Source organism: Falco naumanni, chromosome 4, assembly GCF_017639655.2.
Source record: "Falco naumanni isolate bFalNau1 chromosome 4, bFalNau1.pat, whole genome shotgun sequence".
Lineage (NCBI taxonomy): Eukaryota > Metazoa > Chordata > Aves > Falconiformes > Falconidae > Falco > Falco naumanni.
In genome coordinates this window covers 21,484,691-21,501,970 of record NC_054057.1, presented here as the reverse complement: position 1 = coordinate 21,501,970, position 17,280 = coordinate 21,484,691, and the positions used below count along the sequence as shown (strand labels likewise).

At 40.6% G+C, this 17,280-nt stretch overlaps 1 protein-coding gene across 14 annotated transcripts in view; it reads left to right on the top strand.

The window, feature by feature from the left end:
- The window catches only part of AMPH (amphiphysin), a 120,882-nt gene extending 104,050 nt beyond the window's left edge, over positions 1 to 16,832 (top strand). For 5 of the 14 annotated variants that reach the window (XM_040592786.1, XM_040592785.1, XM_040592797.1 and 2 more), the window contains 5 exons: positions 5,371 to 5,427; positions 9,541 to 9,690; positions 10,927 to 11,193; positions 13,002 to 13,103; positions 15,652 to 16,832. In XM_040592786.1, the coding sequence (XP_040448720.1) occupies positions 5,371 to 5,427; positions 9,541 to 9,690; positions 10,927 to 11,193; positions 13,002 to 13,103; positions 15,652 to 15,759 (684 nt within the window). In that variant the 3' untranslated portion in view covers positions 15,760 to 16,832. The remainder of the gene's footprint in view (positions 1 to 5,370; positions 5,428 to 9,540; positions 9,691 to 10,926; positions 11,194 to 13,001; positions 13,104 to 15,651) is intronic. The other 9 variants (XM_040592789.1, XM_040592787.1, XM_040592798.1 and 6 more) reach the window with 3 other exon arrangements.
- Positions 16,833 to 17,280: the final 448 nt, after the last annotated feature.

Here is a 17,280-nt window from a genome sequence, read left to right as displayed (position 1 = left end):
TGGAAGTAGCTGGTACCTATAAATGCGGCAGCACAGAGCATGGACAGAAGACTTAACAGATATGTAGCTACTGTAGCATCCTATGAATCTGTCTCTGGAGCTGATCTTCTTTAACATTTGTATTAGTGGCAATGGCTCAGATGCTACAAGCCTAATGGTTTGTATTATCAATGACTCCAGGTTGAGTAGTGTCATTAACTTAGGGGGATGGCATTAGACCCACTAGTTCTACTCACCAAGGAGAGGCTGGTTATCTGCTGGTGGTGGTAGACCCATGCAAAAGCCACAGGTGGTACTAAGCAAACTTAGTCTTCAGCAGAAAGAAGTACTAGTTTGGTGTGCAAGGTTCTGGAGTACTAATGTAGTTTATTAAAGACCTTCTTAAAGATGAATTGATGAGTTTGCCTGGGTGCTTCCAGCTGTCCATGCCATGGGAGTAAAAAGTGGTATCCAGAACAAACGGTACAAAAAGGCAGGTTGAACTTTATCTGTAGCACTTGCCTAACTAATTCTCCCTTGCTCACGTCTTCCTAAAAGAGGAAAAATGATTTATTGTAGAAGGAAAGGGAGACAGTGCTTGGTGGCCTGTTCTGGAGGACTTTGAGGGAAAGGGAAGGTAAATGCTTATGTTTGTCCAACCCTTTCCATTCTCCGTGTATGAGAATAGCATTGGAAATGCAATAGCATTGCAGCTATGGAGGGAAGCAGTCCCCATGTGTTCCCCAGGGCTATGTTTAGGGTTTAATTCTGGTTACACTTATGTGTGAAAACACAAAATTATGCATGAATTTTGAGTATTTATATAATTTTCTTTAATTTTTCTTTTGTTCCGCTTGTTCCACACTGGAGCAAGTGATTTCAGGATCATCCCATTCTAGTAAAAGAACTGAATGAAGAAAGCCCCATGGTCTCTGGAGACCAGGCTCTCCCCTTCCTGTGTGTTTTCTTTTCCATTGATATAAATCCCAGTAATAACTTGTCAACTCTATAGTAAGCCAAATATTTAAATTGCCTGTCTGAGGCACATTGTTTTGTTGAACTCTTATCCAGAATGCCTCATGTCTAGTCAGAGTAAAATTGATAGTTTGGAATAAAGAACAAGGGAGGGGAGGTGGAGAGAGGATGGATGGGAAATCAGTCATTGGTCTGGAGCTCTCCTGTTCCCATGAGTGAATGCAGGGAATAATGTGGAAGAACACATACTAATGAAAGTGAAAAGGTGGTTTTACTTTGATCTGTAAGGATTTACTGGAGGAAAAGAGTTGTAAGAGAAGTTCACCATTTTTCTAAAAGGAAGCCAACTCCTATTTGTCTCTCACTAAGACAAAGCAATGTTCTGAAGCCAGTTGCACATCTTAAGCACTAATTAAATGACAGGCCATGGCTGCAGCCCCATGCATCCTCTCATCAGCCGGCACAACCATTTCAGATGATTGGTTTTGCTTCCTGACTGTCCACAAGAAGTTCTGGGTCCACGGTCTGTCAGCAGCTGCTCTAGCCGAGACACAGGACTGCAGAGCTGCTGGGACAAAGGCAGGGAGAAACAAAGTGCAAGAGCCAGGCAATTTAAGAGCAATCCAGGAGCAAGACCATAGGCATTAAAGAGAAGTTAAACAGTTTTGATTAGGTTTGTGCTTGGGTTTCTGTTACTTTTTGAGTATGAAATTGTCCTTGCTAGTTTGGGAAAATAAGGTAAAAGTGCTGATTTTGAAAATGTCAGAATTGGAGTTATTCTGCATTTGGCTCTGAGGGGTTGTTATTTCAGGGAAGGGCTTTCCAGGACTTGTAAAGAAGAGTTTTGAAGATTAGGATTAACGATAAATATGATCAAAGCTAAGGGAAAAGTACACTGAGTTGCAGATGAAAACATATCATTGCTTGACAGCAGTGCTGCATTTGTTTGCTTTATGAATGACAGTTTACTTTAAAAGTGGACTTGTAAAATGTTGATAGATACTTTCTTACTGGAAATCTTTTACTGAGTTCAGTAACCTCCAGTTTGGAGTGACAGCTACTAATCAATTTAATTTTTCTCTGGTAAGTTTCCTGTCACACCTCATTAATCCCAGAAATTTGAGGCATGCATTCTTCATTGTAGCAGCTTCACAGTAAATTTTCTGGTAGGGTTTCCATTTAAATCAGGGAGAGAATGGTCCAGGGAGTAGGGTACCGCTTGCCGGCCAGGGAGTTCTGGATTCAGTTAGTTGCTGTTTCATAGTCTCCCTGAACAAGATTGCCAAGACTTCACAGCCAGAGCTCATCAGAATTGCTGCCTGGGCTCTTGTAACCTATTTTTCTCTTGGTCTTTCAGGTCTCAAATGCCATAGAGCAAATAAAGTTTTTGTTAGTAGCTGTCAACAATTGATCTTTTTTGAGGAGGAGATAAAATGTTTGGTAATTAAAGGGAGAGAATGACCATGTGCACCAACAGAAGCAAAGTTAACCATGGTAAAAAGCCCTTGCGTGGACTTCTGCACAGCAAAACAGTTGTATCCTTATTTCCGTAGCATCCCCAAAGGCAGCTGTAAAATCCATAGGGTACAGTCTAAGAGATATAATGCACTAACCGCTGATCTATTACTTTTTCAAATAATACTACCCCTTTCACCACATCATGTTTTCACATGCAAAGAAAGATGACATGAGGATATTATAATAAAGTGAAAGCTTGTGAAATCTTATTGCCCTTTTTTCTTCTCCTACATGTGAGACATAGCTCAGAGATCAGCTTTTTGACTTCCATTATGCTCATTAGTTTGGAAAGAGCCTTTCAGCGCTTTGGGTCTGATGCCTGCCTGGGCTGGGCTCTGATGTTCTCCCGTTAAAGCAGTCAAACACTCAGCTAAATACTGTGGTTTTCAAAGCTGTGTGTAAGCATATATGAAACTACCTCCTGATAAGCTCATTGCAGACACTGAGCAAGTACAGCTGAGCCCAGAAAACAGCCTGCAGCTTTGAGGGTATCTCATTATGGTCAAATCCCACTGTAAGTACAATTCACGATGCCCAAATGGCAGAGCATGTTATTTGGGAGAGCAGTACAATGGTTAGATACAGAAGAGCAGTCAACTGTTTCCAAATTCTGAGTGTGCAGCTAAGTGCAGGTGCAAAGATGGAGCATGAGGCCATTAAAAATATATAGCTCTTGTATACAGGAGAGAACTGAATAGTGTCATTCTGCTGAAGTCTGCAGAAGCAGATTTTTCTCTGTTTATGGGACTGAACCATTACTTAGATGTTTTTTCAATCATCTTTTTTACATGAAAGCCTAGCTTTCATGTCCTAAAAATGGTACAATTCATGCTACTGTGCCTCGCTTCTTAAACCCCACCATCCACAAAATTCCAATTTCCAGCTGATAAAAAAACAAAAGCAAAAACCCACTAATTTGACTAGTGCACAATAGTCAATTAACTTTGGGAAGTCCCAAACTTTGGGAAGCAAGGGGAGGGCTCCTTACTTTCCTCTTTCAAATCAAAACTGTGCTTTCAGTCAGCTTTGAAAACAGTCCTCATTTAAAAATATGTATATGTATATATTAGATTCTTCTGCCAGGAGGCCCAAAGCTGGGCTGATGGGATTCTTACCCAAGAATATTGCCGGAGTATTATTAAGAGAAGGGCACAGTCTGGCATGTTTCTGATTATAAAGTGCAGGATAATGCTCATTTCTGAAGGCAAATAGACTTGTAAATGTAGCTGATGGCAGAAAATCAGCACTTTTTAATAGTAAAAGGAAAGGCATCTATCTGCCAACTTGCAGTTGGACGTAAAGCTGTTATTGGCAATAGTAACATTTGTGTACATCTCTGCAACATACTGTAAAAAAAAAAAAGGTGACAGTTCTGTGGGTGACTCATATGTACATTGCTACAGTAAGAAATAACTATATTTTGCTGCATACGTCTTTTCTGTTTAAGACCCTTCACAGTCTCCTCAAACTTACTATAAAATCAAGGACCCCATGGCAGAGGCTTGGCAGGTTCAAAAAAATAAAATAATTAAACATTAAAAAAAAAAAAAAAAAAAAAAAGGGTTATATAATACTGTAATTTTAATGGGATAAAGCTGTGAGAGGTTTCTATGGAAACACCGCTGTCAGCAGCTGCCTTGCCCTGGCATCTGGACACGTTTGGGGCTTATGAGATGACTGCCGGCGATACTAGAAGATTAGATAAGAAAAAAACATGAGTGCTATGAAGTTTGGCTATAACTGAGCATCCTTTTATTAAAAAAGAAACATGGAACCATTTCAACTGAAACTTGTAGAAATTTTGGAGTGACAGTTGTGGGCATGAATGCAGTTAACTGGAGCCTGAGTACTTGAGGTCTCCTAATTTCTGATTGCTAAAGCAGATGGTCCAATCTACCATGCCAATACCTACATTTGCATAACTTTCTTGACACGTAGAGCTCTTTTGAAAGATCTGACCTAGCTGTGTTTGCAAAACAGCCTCAAAATTTATTAGCAAAGTGGATTTCTGTAATGGAGTTTTGATTTGTTTTTCCTTAACAGAGAGTCTTTAGAAATAGCCTGTGTCTGCAGGGAGTCAAATCCGAACAGAAAAAAAGCACTTCCAACTGTTTCAAACAGGCCTGAATTTGAGTGGTTTTGACTGTTTACCTTCTGTATAAAAGGACCTAATGTTAAACGGCATCTGTGCTCTCAAAAGTACTGTTTGGGGGGAGCCCATTACCATTCAGTGCACTTGATCCCTTGAGCATCAAATGGGTGTCAGATTTGGAAAACCACTGATACGTCTAGTTTTTTAAATGTCAGGCACCTGCTGCGTGTACCACTGAATATGGACCTAGAGAAAGGTGATTCTGCAAAAAAAGATGAACTTTGTGACCCACCTCTTTTGAAGAGCCCCTTTAAAAGTGTTGCAGTCCAACATGAGTGGAAGAAGCATTTTAGAAAGTTTACCTTGAAACTGGTGAGTTGCAGGGGCAGCAGCAGGGTATAATGGGAACAGTTTGACTCTGAAGTGGGAGAAATTTGAGCTTGCTGGAAGCTGCAGGGTCAGCAGTGTTGTGGGTTGGTGCTTACTACAAACTTCTTCAAAGCTGGTGCTGTTATGAGAATACTGATAATGAAAGTAAATAGTCCTTACCACTTAGAGTGTGATGATGGTGACATATATAAATGGTTTTATTTGTTGGGTTTTAGGTTATAACTACTTTTATTTCAGACTATATGTGGCAGTACAAATCTTTCTGCTTTGCTGTATAGAATCCCATTTAGTCCCAGCCATTCATTTCACTGCATCCCATACATGCTGTGCTTCCATTAAGCTTGATTAATATCAACTTCTCCGCATCCATTGCCTCAGCATGAGTAAGGTGATGACCATATTTCCTCTTTATACAGGACAGTGTCGAGGCAGGGGATAAGGAGACAACTGGACTTGCTGAGAAAGAAAGCAAGGTACCTATGATCAGCCTCAAGAGCGTGGTTGTGCTTTAATATCGTTCAGAGAATCATGGCAGAAAGTAAATTTCTCATTTGCATGTCATCGATATGCAGGCCGATATGATGCAGTTGTGACCTAGCTGCAGTATGTATTCTAATGCTGCACAGATGTATCTACATCTGCAGTATATATTCTAACAGCAGAGTGTCTCTCGTTCAGTGCAGGGCCTGCCTTAGAAACTGCCTGTTGCAGCGGTATAGAGTGTTAAATATTTCAGGACAGCAAACTAAGCAGCTCTGTGGTAGAATGTATAATAATAAAAGGTATAATGCTGTTTATATTGACATTTGGAAATATGGTGCATAATAGTTTTTACACTTTCCATAAATGTGTTTGCCTAGCCTTCCTTGCAAAAATCTTATGCATAAAATGCATAAAAAGAAAACCAAATCAAATAAAAAAAAAACAATCCGGCCTTGATTAATCATTTTTTCCTAGCACAACATGCCCTGAACTGAAACATATATGTGAAAATAATCATGTTACAAGTTTGTTTGCTAAAGCACAAATCTTATGTCAAGTTAGATACAGTTAAAATCAGATTACAAAGCATCGGAAAAGCTCAATGACATAAGTTAATTTGCGCATATGTGGGCTGGAATGATTGTGTCTTGCTTGTATTTCTTCAGGGGTGATAGAACTACTTGGTCTGAATCCTTCCATGATAAAGTGAAACTATAATGTGTTCAAAGAGGCACAGGGAGCAGTAGTGGAGGAATGGGTACATAGTAAATGCAGGGATAGGGACTGAGAAAGGGATTTTAACTCCTAGTTATTCATCACTTAGGATTTGTATCTGGAGGTGCTGACAACCTCCAGTTTTGCTGTTACTGGTTTTGGTGCCACAATGTATACAAAAACTGTGAACTGATCTCCACACATGCTGGTTTCAGAACATGGGAAGTCCAGCTGTCCCAGCTGGGGTTTGTTAGACCCCTAGAATCTCCTAGAGTTGAGAATGTATCTATGGCTCCAGGATATCCCAGTTTTGCTGGGAAGTGAGCTGGGGACTCACTGGTGCCATACTCCTTACCAGTGTTGCCACATCCACATAGAAATCAGTGGAATTACACTAGCAAGAAAGTATAGGACAGGAGTAGTAGATCTAGCCCAGATCGGTGTTGACACAGTGCAAGAGAGCATTGTGTTGCTTCTCTAGCATTGGCTTGGCACTGCTGTTAAGTCCTGTCCAAGAAGAAACACAGAAGTTCCTCACTATCCTGTGAGCACCAAGGCTAAGTCTTTGAAATCTTTCCCCTTTTTCTAATACCACTTGTCCTTATAAAGTTGAGGTCTCTTACCTGGTGAGTTTGACCCTGTGTTCTGTTTAAAACAGCAGTGTTATGGTATGCAGAAGAGCTGCCGTAGGGGGTCAAGCTATTTGCTAAGCTAATATCTGACCTTCAGTGGGGGGTGATCCCTTTGCATAACAAATTACCCCAAAAGTCTTCCAAGACTTAGCAAGCAATTGATGTATTCCCTAAAGCATGATGATTAGTTCCTCTTGACATCATATTAGCTAGCTTAGCTGCAGTTATAACCAACTGTCATAAAAATTACCCAGTCCCTTTCTAAATCCAGCCATGGGGTGAGATCTTCAGTTCTGGAGAACCGGCATAGCTCAGGGAGCTCCTCTGACAGACCCCCAGCAGCAGGCTCAGCACCCCTCCGTCTCCTTTCCCTGGGCTCGTTCTTGCTGCTGCCCAGTCTGCGGAACTGTGTTGAGCTGACAGCAACATTAACGGGAGGAGAGTGCGACCGTGTGAATCGGCTGCATCCCGGGTAAAGAAGCATTCGCTTCTGCCCAATTAAAACAGTCAAGTGGTTCTTCTATCGCAGCCCTCATTGTACTGGGTGACCCTTTCTTTGTCCCCGGTGTGGCTGGTGTAGTGGGACAACTGTCCCAATTTAAATAATACTGCTAGAGATAGCTAATTTGGCATACTATTAAGACAGTCTAATATTATTGATGACCTATGGAAATGAGATCTGTAGGATTGGTTTTAAATATGAAGTAAGGTAATACAGGTGACTATGAAAGTAAGTGGTTCACCATAGCTGGGTATTAATTCAGTGGAATGAGCCTCCTTCATTATTTTTTTTTTTCCTCCCCCCCCCCCCCCTTCCCCCATACTATATTTGAGGCTGATAGGGAGGTTCATTCTGTGCTACCCTACATGCATTTTTGTGAAAGCTTTTTTTAATCATCTAGCTTGCATTGGTTTTGTACGCTAAGAAACAAGAGCACATGATTATGCAATTGTGAGCTGTGGTATACATTCAGTGACTCATGGCTACAGGCCGTGAGAGTGTCACCCTCTCACTGCGGGGCGTTTGATAACTGATTCATGTAAATTAGTATTCTCCTCCTTAGTGAAATAAAATGGGCTATACAAATCCAATAAATAGAAGAGAAGTGTTGATCCTAATCACAACAGACAGCGAGATCGATTTCTGCAGAATGCTGTTAGAAGCACATGGTATAAAATCCATCTAATATGCGCTCTGTTCCCCCTCTTTCCTACTAACCTCTTCCAGGGCTTTTTACACTCGTCATTTATTTGAATATCTTCTTGGGTCAAGGCTGCTAAAATTGGTAACACTATGAGTGGCAGGCTTGCATGCCTTGCAAGTCACAGAAGAACATGTCAACGTCCGTCCATGTCTTTTGGTGTTACTTCTTTTTGTGATAGAGCATCCTTCATCAGCAACGTTTTCAATTTATACTAAAGCTTCTCCAGTGATTTCTACAAAACCCTGTAGTACTTTCTGCCTTCAAGGTCTCCAGAAGAATTTCTTTCTCACATCAATTAATAGCAGTAGATAGGAGTAGTGCTGAATATTAGCTATTGCTAAAAAATAATGCCTGAAGAGTGCCCATGAACAATTGTAGGTAGTTCAAGTTGAGTTCAGATAGCTGAGTTAGCCTCATCTGTGGAGGAAAGGTCAAACCGAGGAAACAAAGAGCATCAGGCTGTTAACTGGAGATCAGAGGTATTTCTGCTAACTGTAGCTCGACATTGGTACCCAGAAAACAATTTTTCTTCAGTGTTTTTACTTTGTACTGGTGATAACTGCTGTATGTGAAAAATTCTATGTTGAAGTTAATTGGATTAACAGAATAAGTGTTGTCAATTACCTTCTACCCTCCAACCCTTAAGATCAATCCACTGTAAGTATATGTCCTATATGCTACTGTAAGCATATACCAGTATATAACAATATAAATGTTAGGGTGACAGGTGAATTAGAACAATAGTCTCTTCTAAATGAAGGATTCAACACTGATCTATAGGCAGATACTTTTCTATCAGCCTTTCAAGAACTGGAACAAAACATGCATTAACTTTTCAACATGGACTGATTGCAAATGATTCAGTTGTACCCAGACTGAATGGGTTTCTATGTATGTTTCTTTTTTTTTTCCTATACTGACCTAGCTATATATCTTTATGGTTGGGTTTTTTTCTGATATCTGATGGAATCTCAAGTTTTCTGATCTTTATCCAGCTGTAGAATATATTTTCTTCTGCTGATACAGTCTAATTTGCAAGTTTCTTTATTAGAAAGGAGTGTGTAATTAAGGCAATATTTTTGAAGTCAGCTCAGATCTAGAGGTAGGTGACAGTAGCTGGAGAAGGCTTGGAGTGTCTTCCCAAGAACAGACTTCACCAGCAGGGTACTGTGGACACCTGGACAGCTTGCAAGCTCCTTCTTGTCAGCAAAAACCTGTGGTGAATTTCTTCCACCATACAGCTTGAAAGCAAGAGAAGGGAAAAATACTAGCACCTTGGCAAACCGTTACTCCACTAGCAACACCTGAGGACTCTGCTAAGTGGTGTCTTAGTGAGGTTTCATACATGTCCTTCTCCCACCTGTTAACTTCCCTGCACAAGCTTGCCCCTGGCACTGCTCTCCCCCACCCAAATCAGGAGGAAACCAAGTGCAACCAAGGCCGTGGGTTGGCACCACCCAGGGAGGCCACAGAGCAGAGGCTGGTCCATGGTGTCTTCAGCAGATATCCAGAACTGGTATCCTGAAAGGTCCCTCCCTCCTGTTGTCTGTAGGTGGTACCTGTCACCGAGGGGGCTGCGGCAGCAGAAGATGGTGTGGCTGTGGCAGCAGGAGCTGGTGATGGCACTGCTACCACTGAGCAGGAGGGTGTTGCTGAAGGTGACAAACCTCAGGGAGAAGAAAAGGAGGCTGATGTGTCTCAGGTGACTCGTGTCGGTGCATGGGAGAGCATGTTAGGGGAATTGGGACAGATTCAGCAGCCCGAGAAAGGCAAAGCTGCTGTAGTTCTGTGCCCCCAGGTCCAACAAGTACGAAGGCTGAGGCTCTCCTGGGATAGCCCTAGGATGGGCCCACACAGGTTATCACTTCTGAGTCCTTAATTCAGCCTGTGCTTGCCTTTGTGCTGCAGTGCTCCCCTGAGCTTGTGGAGATGGGACTTGATGCACTGATGGCTCCTGTGATGGGCCTGGGAGCAGTATGGGCAGCACGTTGTTTGGGCTCCTGCTGTTGTCTCTCTGTGCTCCTCTGTGGAGATGAGCTTTACCACATAACCTAATGGGACTTTCAGGAGAAATAGGCAAAGAAAGTAACTCTTGTCCCCTGGCGCCATGTCCTATCAATAGCGTTACTTTTGTTTTATTTAAATCACGGTGGTCAAGCTTTGTATCTGCATATGGCTGCTGCCTTCTGCAACCTCCGAAGAGCTGGGGAACAGCTCCTACAGCAGATCCTGCAGCTGATCCTGCAGCTGGGCAGCCAGTTGCCACCTCCTGTCATTGCATGTTTTATTTCTTCTCTGCACCAGGATAGGATGGTCAGGCAGAGGATCAGTTAACATGTTCTTTTCAGGTTGGATGCTCCAACAAGTTTCATTAAATGCTTTTTCTCCTAGGCTTCACTGTTGGTCAGATGCTACCTCCTTAGTCTTTTTGCTTTCTTTGCTCCCGATTACATTGCTGTAGATCAGGAGAAATCCCTGCAATCAGGCGCAGAAATGGGTCATGTTTCCTTCTTTCATCACCTTTATATTGCTATTATCCTGCTGATTTGAATTCCCAAAGAAATACAGGACAGTGGCTCCTGGAGCTTGGGTATACCCAAGCCCACCCAAAGTTGAAAGCAGAGTGGAGGAGAAAGGTCTGTTAATTTCCATGCACATTGAAAATTAAACCCAAACTATCTGCAGAGTATTTTTATTACTTCCTGCAATGATTTGTGTCAATACAGAAAGACTTAGGAGGACTAAGGGGAACAGTGAAAACAAGGAAGGGATTACTCCTTTATATTCTTGCACAAGTACTGTTTTCTGTCTTAATGTAAGAAGCCACTGTGGAGAAGAAAGAAATTCTCATTGCCATATATGCCTTGTGCAATAAACAATTGTGTTTTCCTGCTTGGAATAAAGTACTAAGTACTCTTGTGGTGCTTTTTTCCCCCAGGAAAAGGTCAGCAGCATCCCTTCAGTAGTAATAGAGCCAGCATCAAACAATGAAGGGGAGGGAGAAGAACACGAAGTCGTTGTGAACGAGTCCAAAGATGCCTCAGCAGAGATGGGCACTCAGAGCACTGACGCTTCTCCCAGTGAAACTCCCCAAGTTGGAAGCGAGCAAAAACCTGCTGAAGAAATCCAGGCTGCACCTTCTCAAGATCAGCCTGTTGTAGCAGAAGAAGCAGCTTCTGCAATGCCACCTGGCTTTCTCTTTAAGGTATGCTTCTTCATTCTTCTTTTAGACATCCCTTCAGATCTAGCTTCTGTGGATGTGTCTGTTTGTGCAGGCAGTGTGATGATTTCTTGTGGCCAAAGGATGCTTAGTTTAACAGCCAGGCATATGCACACACAGATGCACACAAACACAGCTTTAATGTTGCATTGTTGCTTCATACGTGAAGTCTGACAAGATACGTTTTCTGCATGCCATTGTTGCTGTGCATATCCTTACGTAGCTGTTAGACTCTCTGAAGTGCAAGAACCCTTTCATCTCACCAAATTACTACTGAAAGTTAATATATTGAAAAAAACGGCACTGCCACAGAGTTAGTCAGCAATATTGTATAATATATGCTAATTATATATCTGATATACTAACAATGTATTTGATATTTAAGGTCCCTTCCAACCCAAACCATTCTATGATTCTGTGAATATTAAAAAATTGGCATTTTTCTGGCCTGAAAATCTATAGTGGAAGTTCTGGTTCTGTTGAAACCCATGGGACTTCTGCAACTTATGGTAATGAAGCCAAAACGTGTTTCTGTGACTTGAGTAATACTATAATTATAAACTGTTAGGATAATCAAACAGAAAAGTTTAATGAGGCATAAGAGAAATTCTCTCCTTGGCTGGCAAGACCCCTAGGGTTTCCTGGTTCACAAAGTTCTTTGATAATGCGTCTCACTTTAGAATCATTGAGCAGCAGAATAGCTCCTTGAGGATGGATGAACTTTACATGCTTCCTATTATAATTTGCACAGTTCATACTAATTAGTCCCATAGCACTCCATAAGTATGCCATTCTTCTTGGTCTTTTCTCATTGCTCAATATTTTCAGCAAACTTTTGAGAATAACATTAAGGTCAGGGTGAACAGTATCACACAACTCTGACTCAGACATGCTGATGTAGTTCATCTTTTGTTTTTGATCACGGTCTCTCGGGTCAGACATAAATAAGGAGAAGTAGAATACATGCCTGCCATCTGGTTCTTGATGCCATTTTCTTTCATTATTGCAGAGTTACCATGGAACTGGCTGTGCTTTGAGAAAGTTAGAATAGCATCTCTCTTAAGGAGGTAGAACCATTTAGTTAAAATTATCTGTTCACAACGACATGCTGATCCTGCCAATGTTTTAATAATCAGCCCTTTGAATGACAGGTATTTTTGGCATACCCATCTGCCCAGAAAGGGAGCTCTTTCCACAGCAAGCATTAAGTAGGGTTCCTATTACTTGCCTCTGATCACCTGTTGAAATGGGCGCTGTACGTCCCACTCAAACTTCTATGGACATTTACAGCAACAGTAATATCCAGTGGCCACAAGAAAAGAATGAATGAGAGTGAGCCTGAAATACCAGTTCCTGGGAGCCTTTCCCAGTTTTATTTGCAAAATGCTGCCACCCCTTTCTCACATTTCATAATGATAGTGGGGAATGAAAGCAAGTTCCTTACACAGTAGGAATAAGGGTGCAGGACTTGTCTGAGAGGCAGGAGTTGTGTGGTGTTGCAGTATCATCTGTCCTTGAGATACTGTAACCTTGGGAAAGGATCTTAGGTTTCCTTTGGTACTCTCAGAAAGACTTACTTAAGATGTCCCTGCTTCCAAGGATATGAGCAGAAAACTTTGACATGACTCAATGTCAACATTAATGATTTGACTGTACCTGTCTATAGCCATATGTTTGCCTAAAAAAGGCACGTGATTTCTATTTTTTATTTGCAATAAAGATTTAACAGACAATTTTGTTGAGAAATGTCTCCATTTAGATCATGTCTGTATGTTTGGTGTTACTTTCTTCAGGTTGAAGTTCTACATGATTTCGAGGCAGCTAACAGTGATGAGCTTAATTTAAAGCGAGGAGATATTGTACTAGTAATTCCTTCCGAGACCACAGCTGATCAGGTAAAAGCACATGATTCTTTCTTTTGTTTACATTTTTCTTTGTCTCACCTTTTTGCTCACAGATTACAGCTAATGGGAATGTTATTCAAAATATCATTACTGTTAGAAAACGTGAAGATTTTGTCTATTGTACTTGGTTTCATTTGAGACTAAATGGCACAGCTGGTTACTGGTAAAGTCCCAGATCTATGCTGCTAGCAGGATCTGACCTCAGCATATTTTCTAGGGCTTTTTTAATGCTACTTTGTACTGGATTTTATACAGGCACACATGCACACAAAGATTTAATATGGAACGTGACTTAGAAATTGTGCATGATGTTGCTATATATCATCGTGTCTTAACATTGGAGTAGAATTGATTATGTGGTCCATAGATGTTCGGAGTTTTTACATGTGGATTTGGAGAAATAATACAAATTCATCCACTGAGGGCACTGAGACTGCACACAAATTGTGCTGTCCTACAGCCAAGGTATGGAGAGGTGCTGCTTGTGGGCATCTGTAAGTGCCAGTAGTGTTGGTGAAAAGTCTCCCATTGATTTGGGGGTTGAGAGGTAGGGGACTGAATCCTGACTAGTCAGGTAGCTAAGAGCACTGCTCTGAATGAAAAGTATTTCTTAAAATAGGTCTAAATACTAATGCCCTAAGTCCATATGAGTTCTAGGAACTGTTAGAAGTTGTTTTGATGGTTGATGCTGTCCAAAAGTAGGTAATAACCAGTGTTCATCATCTCAATTGAGCTTTCTTTTAATACGAGAGATAAGTAACTGAGGGGTGGGGTGATTTTTTGTTTATTTTGGTTTTTTAGAATAAAAGATTTTTCTTTCACGAGGGAGCTTTGATCTTTTCATAGGGGTAGATTCTGTTATCCTTATTCAAATTGTGCTGCATCTTACCTCATGGGTAGTTCAACTGATTTTATTATCAGTATTTGCAGAAAAAGACACTGCTGTAGGATAGCAAAATCTGCTCTCTGTCTTCAGTCTGTTTTTCTTAGGATGTTAGGTATTAAATACTCTTAGTCTTCACTTGGTGAACCCACGAAGTATATTCTTCTCCTGTGGTGTGCGTTGAAATAGCATTAGCATTAATTGGGGTAAATTGTGTGCAATGATGGAGAAAATAAACCTTTATGTATTCCTGGTTTTGAAACCATTGTGGTCATATCTTTATTACTCAGTACATATTTGCCCTTCATGTTTAACGTCACCATAAAGCTTCATCTTTTTGTCTTTTGCCAGATACTTTGTTGATTTATATAGAGTCTTTTTTATCTTTGTTATTCTTTATCCTCCTTCAAACTTGACCTGTCTAAAACTGTAATTCTAATACAGCTGGTAACATCAGCCTGTGTTCCCCATCCAAAGCAAAACTGTCCCACGCAGTGGCTTTTTCCATTAGTCTTCGGTTGAAACTTTTGTCCAGTAAAAACTATTCATTCCTTTCTAGTCTGTGCTACCTGTGCTAGAAGGCTGTTGTTCCTCTCTTCTTTCTCTCGGATATTCCACACTTTTCTAAAACATGTCCCAGTTACATATACCCAGTCAATGACATGCATAAGCTGTATCTGCTTTAATGATGCTTATTTGGGGGCAGAGAGCCAGTACACCACCACACGCAGCCACTGAGCAATCGTGACTCAGTGGTGTACCTGAAGATCTGTTCAAGCTACTCTGTCTACTTGTGTGCTCTTTGTGCAGTAATAACACAGCAGCATTAGAAATTATGTTTGTTGTGGCTTTGCTCTGGCTCCTGTTCTTAAAAAGAACAAGGCGCGGGGTTACTGAGATGAGAATAGATCAATCATTTTAAAAAAATACTGGTTTTATTTTATTCCAGGTAGAATTGATCACACTTAAGGGAACCCAGCGCTTTCCAATAAGAAATCTCTCTTTTGATTGCTTGGACTGCTGGCGATTTGTTTGCAGTTTTGCGTGCCAAGCTCTAGTTTAGGCTTCCAGCTTTTTTTCTTTTTCTTTTCTTTTTTTTTTTTTTTAATAATTGCATATTAACTAAGTTAGAGTTTCTAGAGATAGTAAGTCCAGAGACTGCAAGAACTGTTATTTCTTCTGGCTGCCAATATATGGATGAGAGAAAGGAACCCTCAGGGGGGAAAATTCAGATTGAAAACTGGTTTTTTTTCCCCCATTTATGGTATTGTGTAATGTTTCTGGCCCACTGCTATGCTCTTACTGCACAAGTGCACTGATATGATTGTGGCAACTTCGAAAAAAGTCTCAACAGAGATTTGCATAAATGCAGATCTGCTGTAATGCTGGATGACCTGGAAGACTGATTACCCAGTTTTGAGTTCAGCTAGGGGTTAGATGGGCTAAAGGCCATACAATATGCTCACAGTCACTCAGTCTCACAAAAGAGTGGTCTGGCAAAACAGAGCAAATGGTCTGTGCAAAATCAGAAGCTGCTTTTTAACCAAAACACTGAATCTTTTAGCCATGTGACTCTGAAATGTCTTCAGGTCCGAAGTTTGTAGCAAGGAAGAGGGGAGACCTGAAGTTTAAGAGACTCTATCTTTTTCCTTGCAGGAGGCTGGCTGGTTGACAGGCATTAAGGAATCCGAGTGGCTTCAGTACAGAGATGCAAATAGTTATAAAGGACTTTTCCCAGAGAACTTCACACGCCATCTGGAGTAGTTCTCTGCTGAGGCAGATGAACGTGGTATGAAGCTCAATCAGTAGGTTTTTAACCTCTTTGAAACACAGGAGCCCACCTTTTTGTAGTTTCAATTGTTGAGGGTTTACAGACAGGCGCCAGACAAAGCTTGTTGAAACATATCAAAGTGAGCATGAATACAAACAGTTAAGCTAGCAATTTCTGAAGCGGTACATTGAAAAATAAAATCAAATAAAAAAGAAATGTCCTTATTTGTTCACACGTACGTGGCGACAGGTTTGTTTGTGCTTTGTCAGAGCTATGGTGATCCTGTATTTGGTCCTTTCCCATGAAATCTGAAATTAGCTTCCTCAATACCAAAACCTTAACTTCTCTGCACTAAGTGTATTGTATTGAGTTGCACTGCAGAAGATTTAATCAGTTATCCTGTAGTAATGAGGTCAAACTATTATAAGTTTCATGTGTTTAAAAAAACAATTAACTACTGCAACATTTTTCAATGTTATTTTTGGACATGCATAATATATATACACACAAGAATTTCTATGTGTATATATAACTGCATATGGATATATATGCATTTTGACGACTTCATCGTAGTTCTTTGGCTGTGTAGTATCATCAGTACATGCATTGCTCTTTCACTGTCTGGCATTACAGGAAATGGTTTTGTTCCAAAGCAAAACTAGCTGCTCCATTGCCAAAACATGATACAGTATCTGTGTTTGTAATGTGAAATTTTCATTCTGAGATGATGAATAACATCATGTTCAAAGCTGCTAAACCTTTGAGAAGGCATGGCTCAGTCTCCTCTTCCAGCTGCGGTAGTTACAATGAGATAATCTGGAGGGGGAGCTGTTATGATGCTAATCTATACTTTTTTATTTAATTGGCTGGATAAATTTTAAAAAAGAAACAGAACTAATCTCTGAGAATAAATAAACACAATATATTTTCACTATATGTATTTATGCAGTGTACCTTCACAGATCCTTTTAAAATAAGATATATAATGTATCCTGTATCAAAAAGTCATCTGTAACTTATGTTTTCCAGTGCTGTGTCATTAAAAATAAACCTCTGATCCGAAGAAGCTGTTTTCATCTGTGGTGTTTTTGAAGTTTTGTAACACTGAAGTCTGTATAGTTGATATATTGTGTTAGAGAATCTAATCTTATTTTAATACCTCTTTTTCCAAAGAAACAGCATAGCAGGTGCAGCATCTAAATTCTTGCTCTCAACCCTAGTCATGGCCAGAGCTCCACAAGGTCTGAACCACAGGTCGACATGTCTCCTAGCTGCTGCTCCTGTTCCAGACTCTGACTGCCAGCTAATATCAGTCCACAAGCACCAGGGGAGCTTGTTTCTGCTTGACCGTCACTCAACTGAAGATTTCTACCTCTTAGTAATTTTTGGCTTGTCCACTTATTTTGTGTAGAAAGAAAGTTCTCCATGAATCTGCTATATTGTGTTTGCTGATGCCTGGAAGCTGCAAATATTTAGGAATATCTATGTTTTCCTAGCAATTCACTTATTTTTCA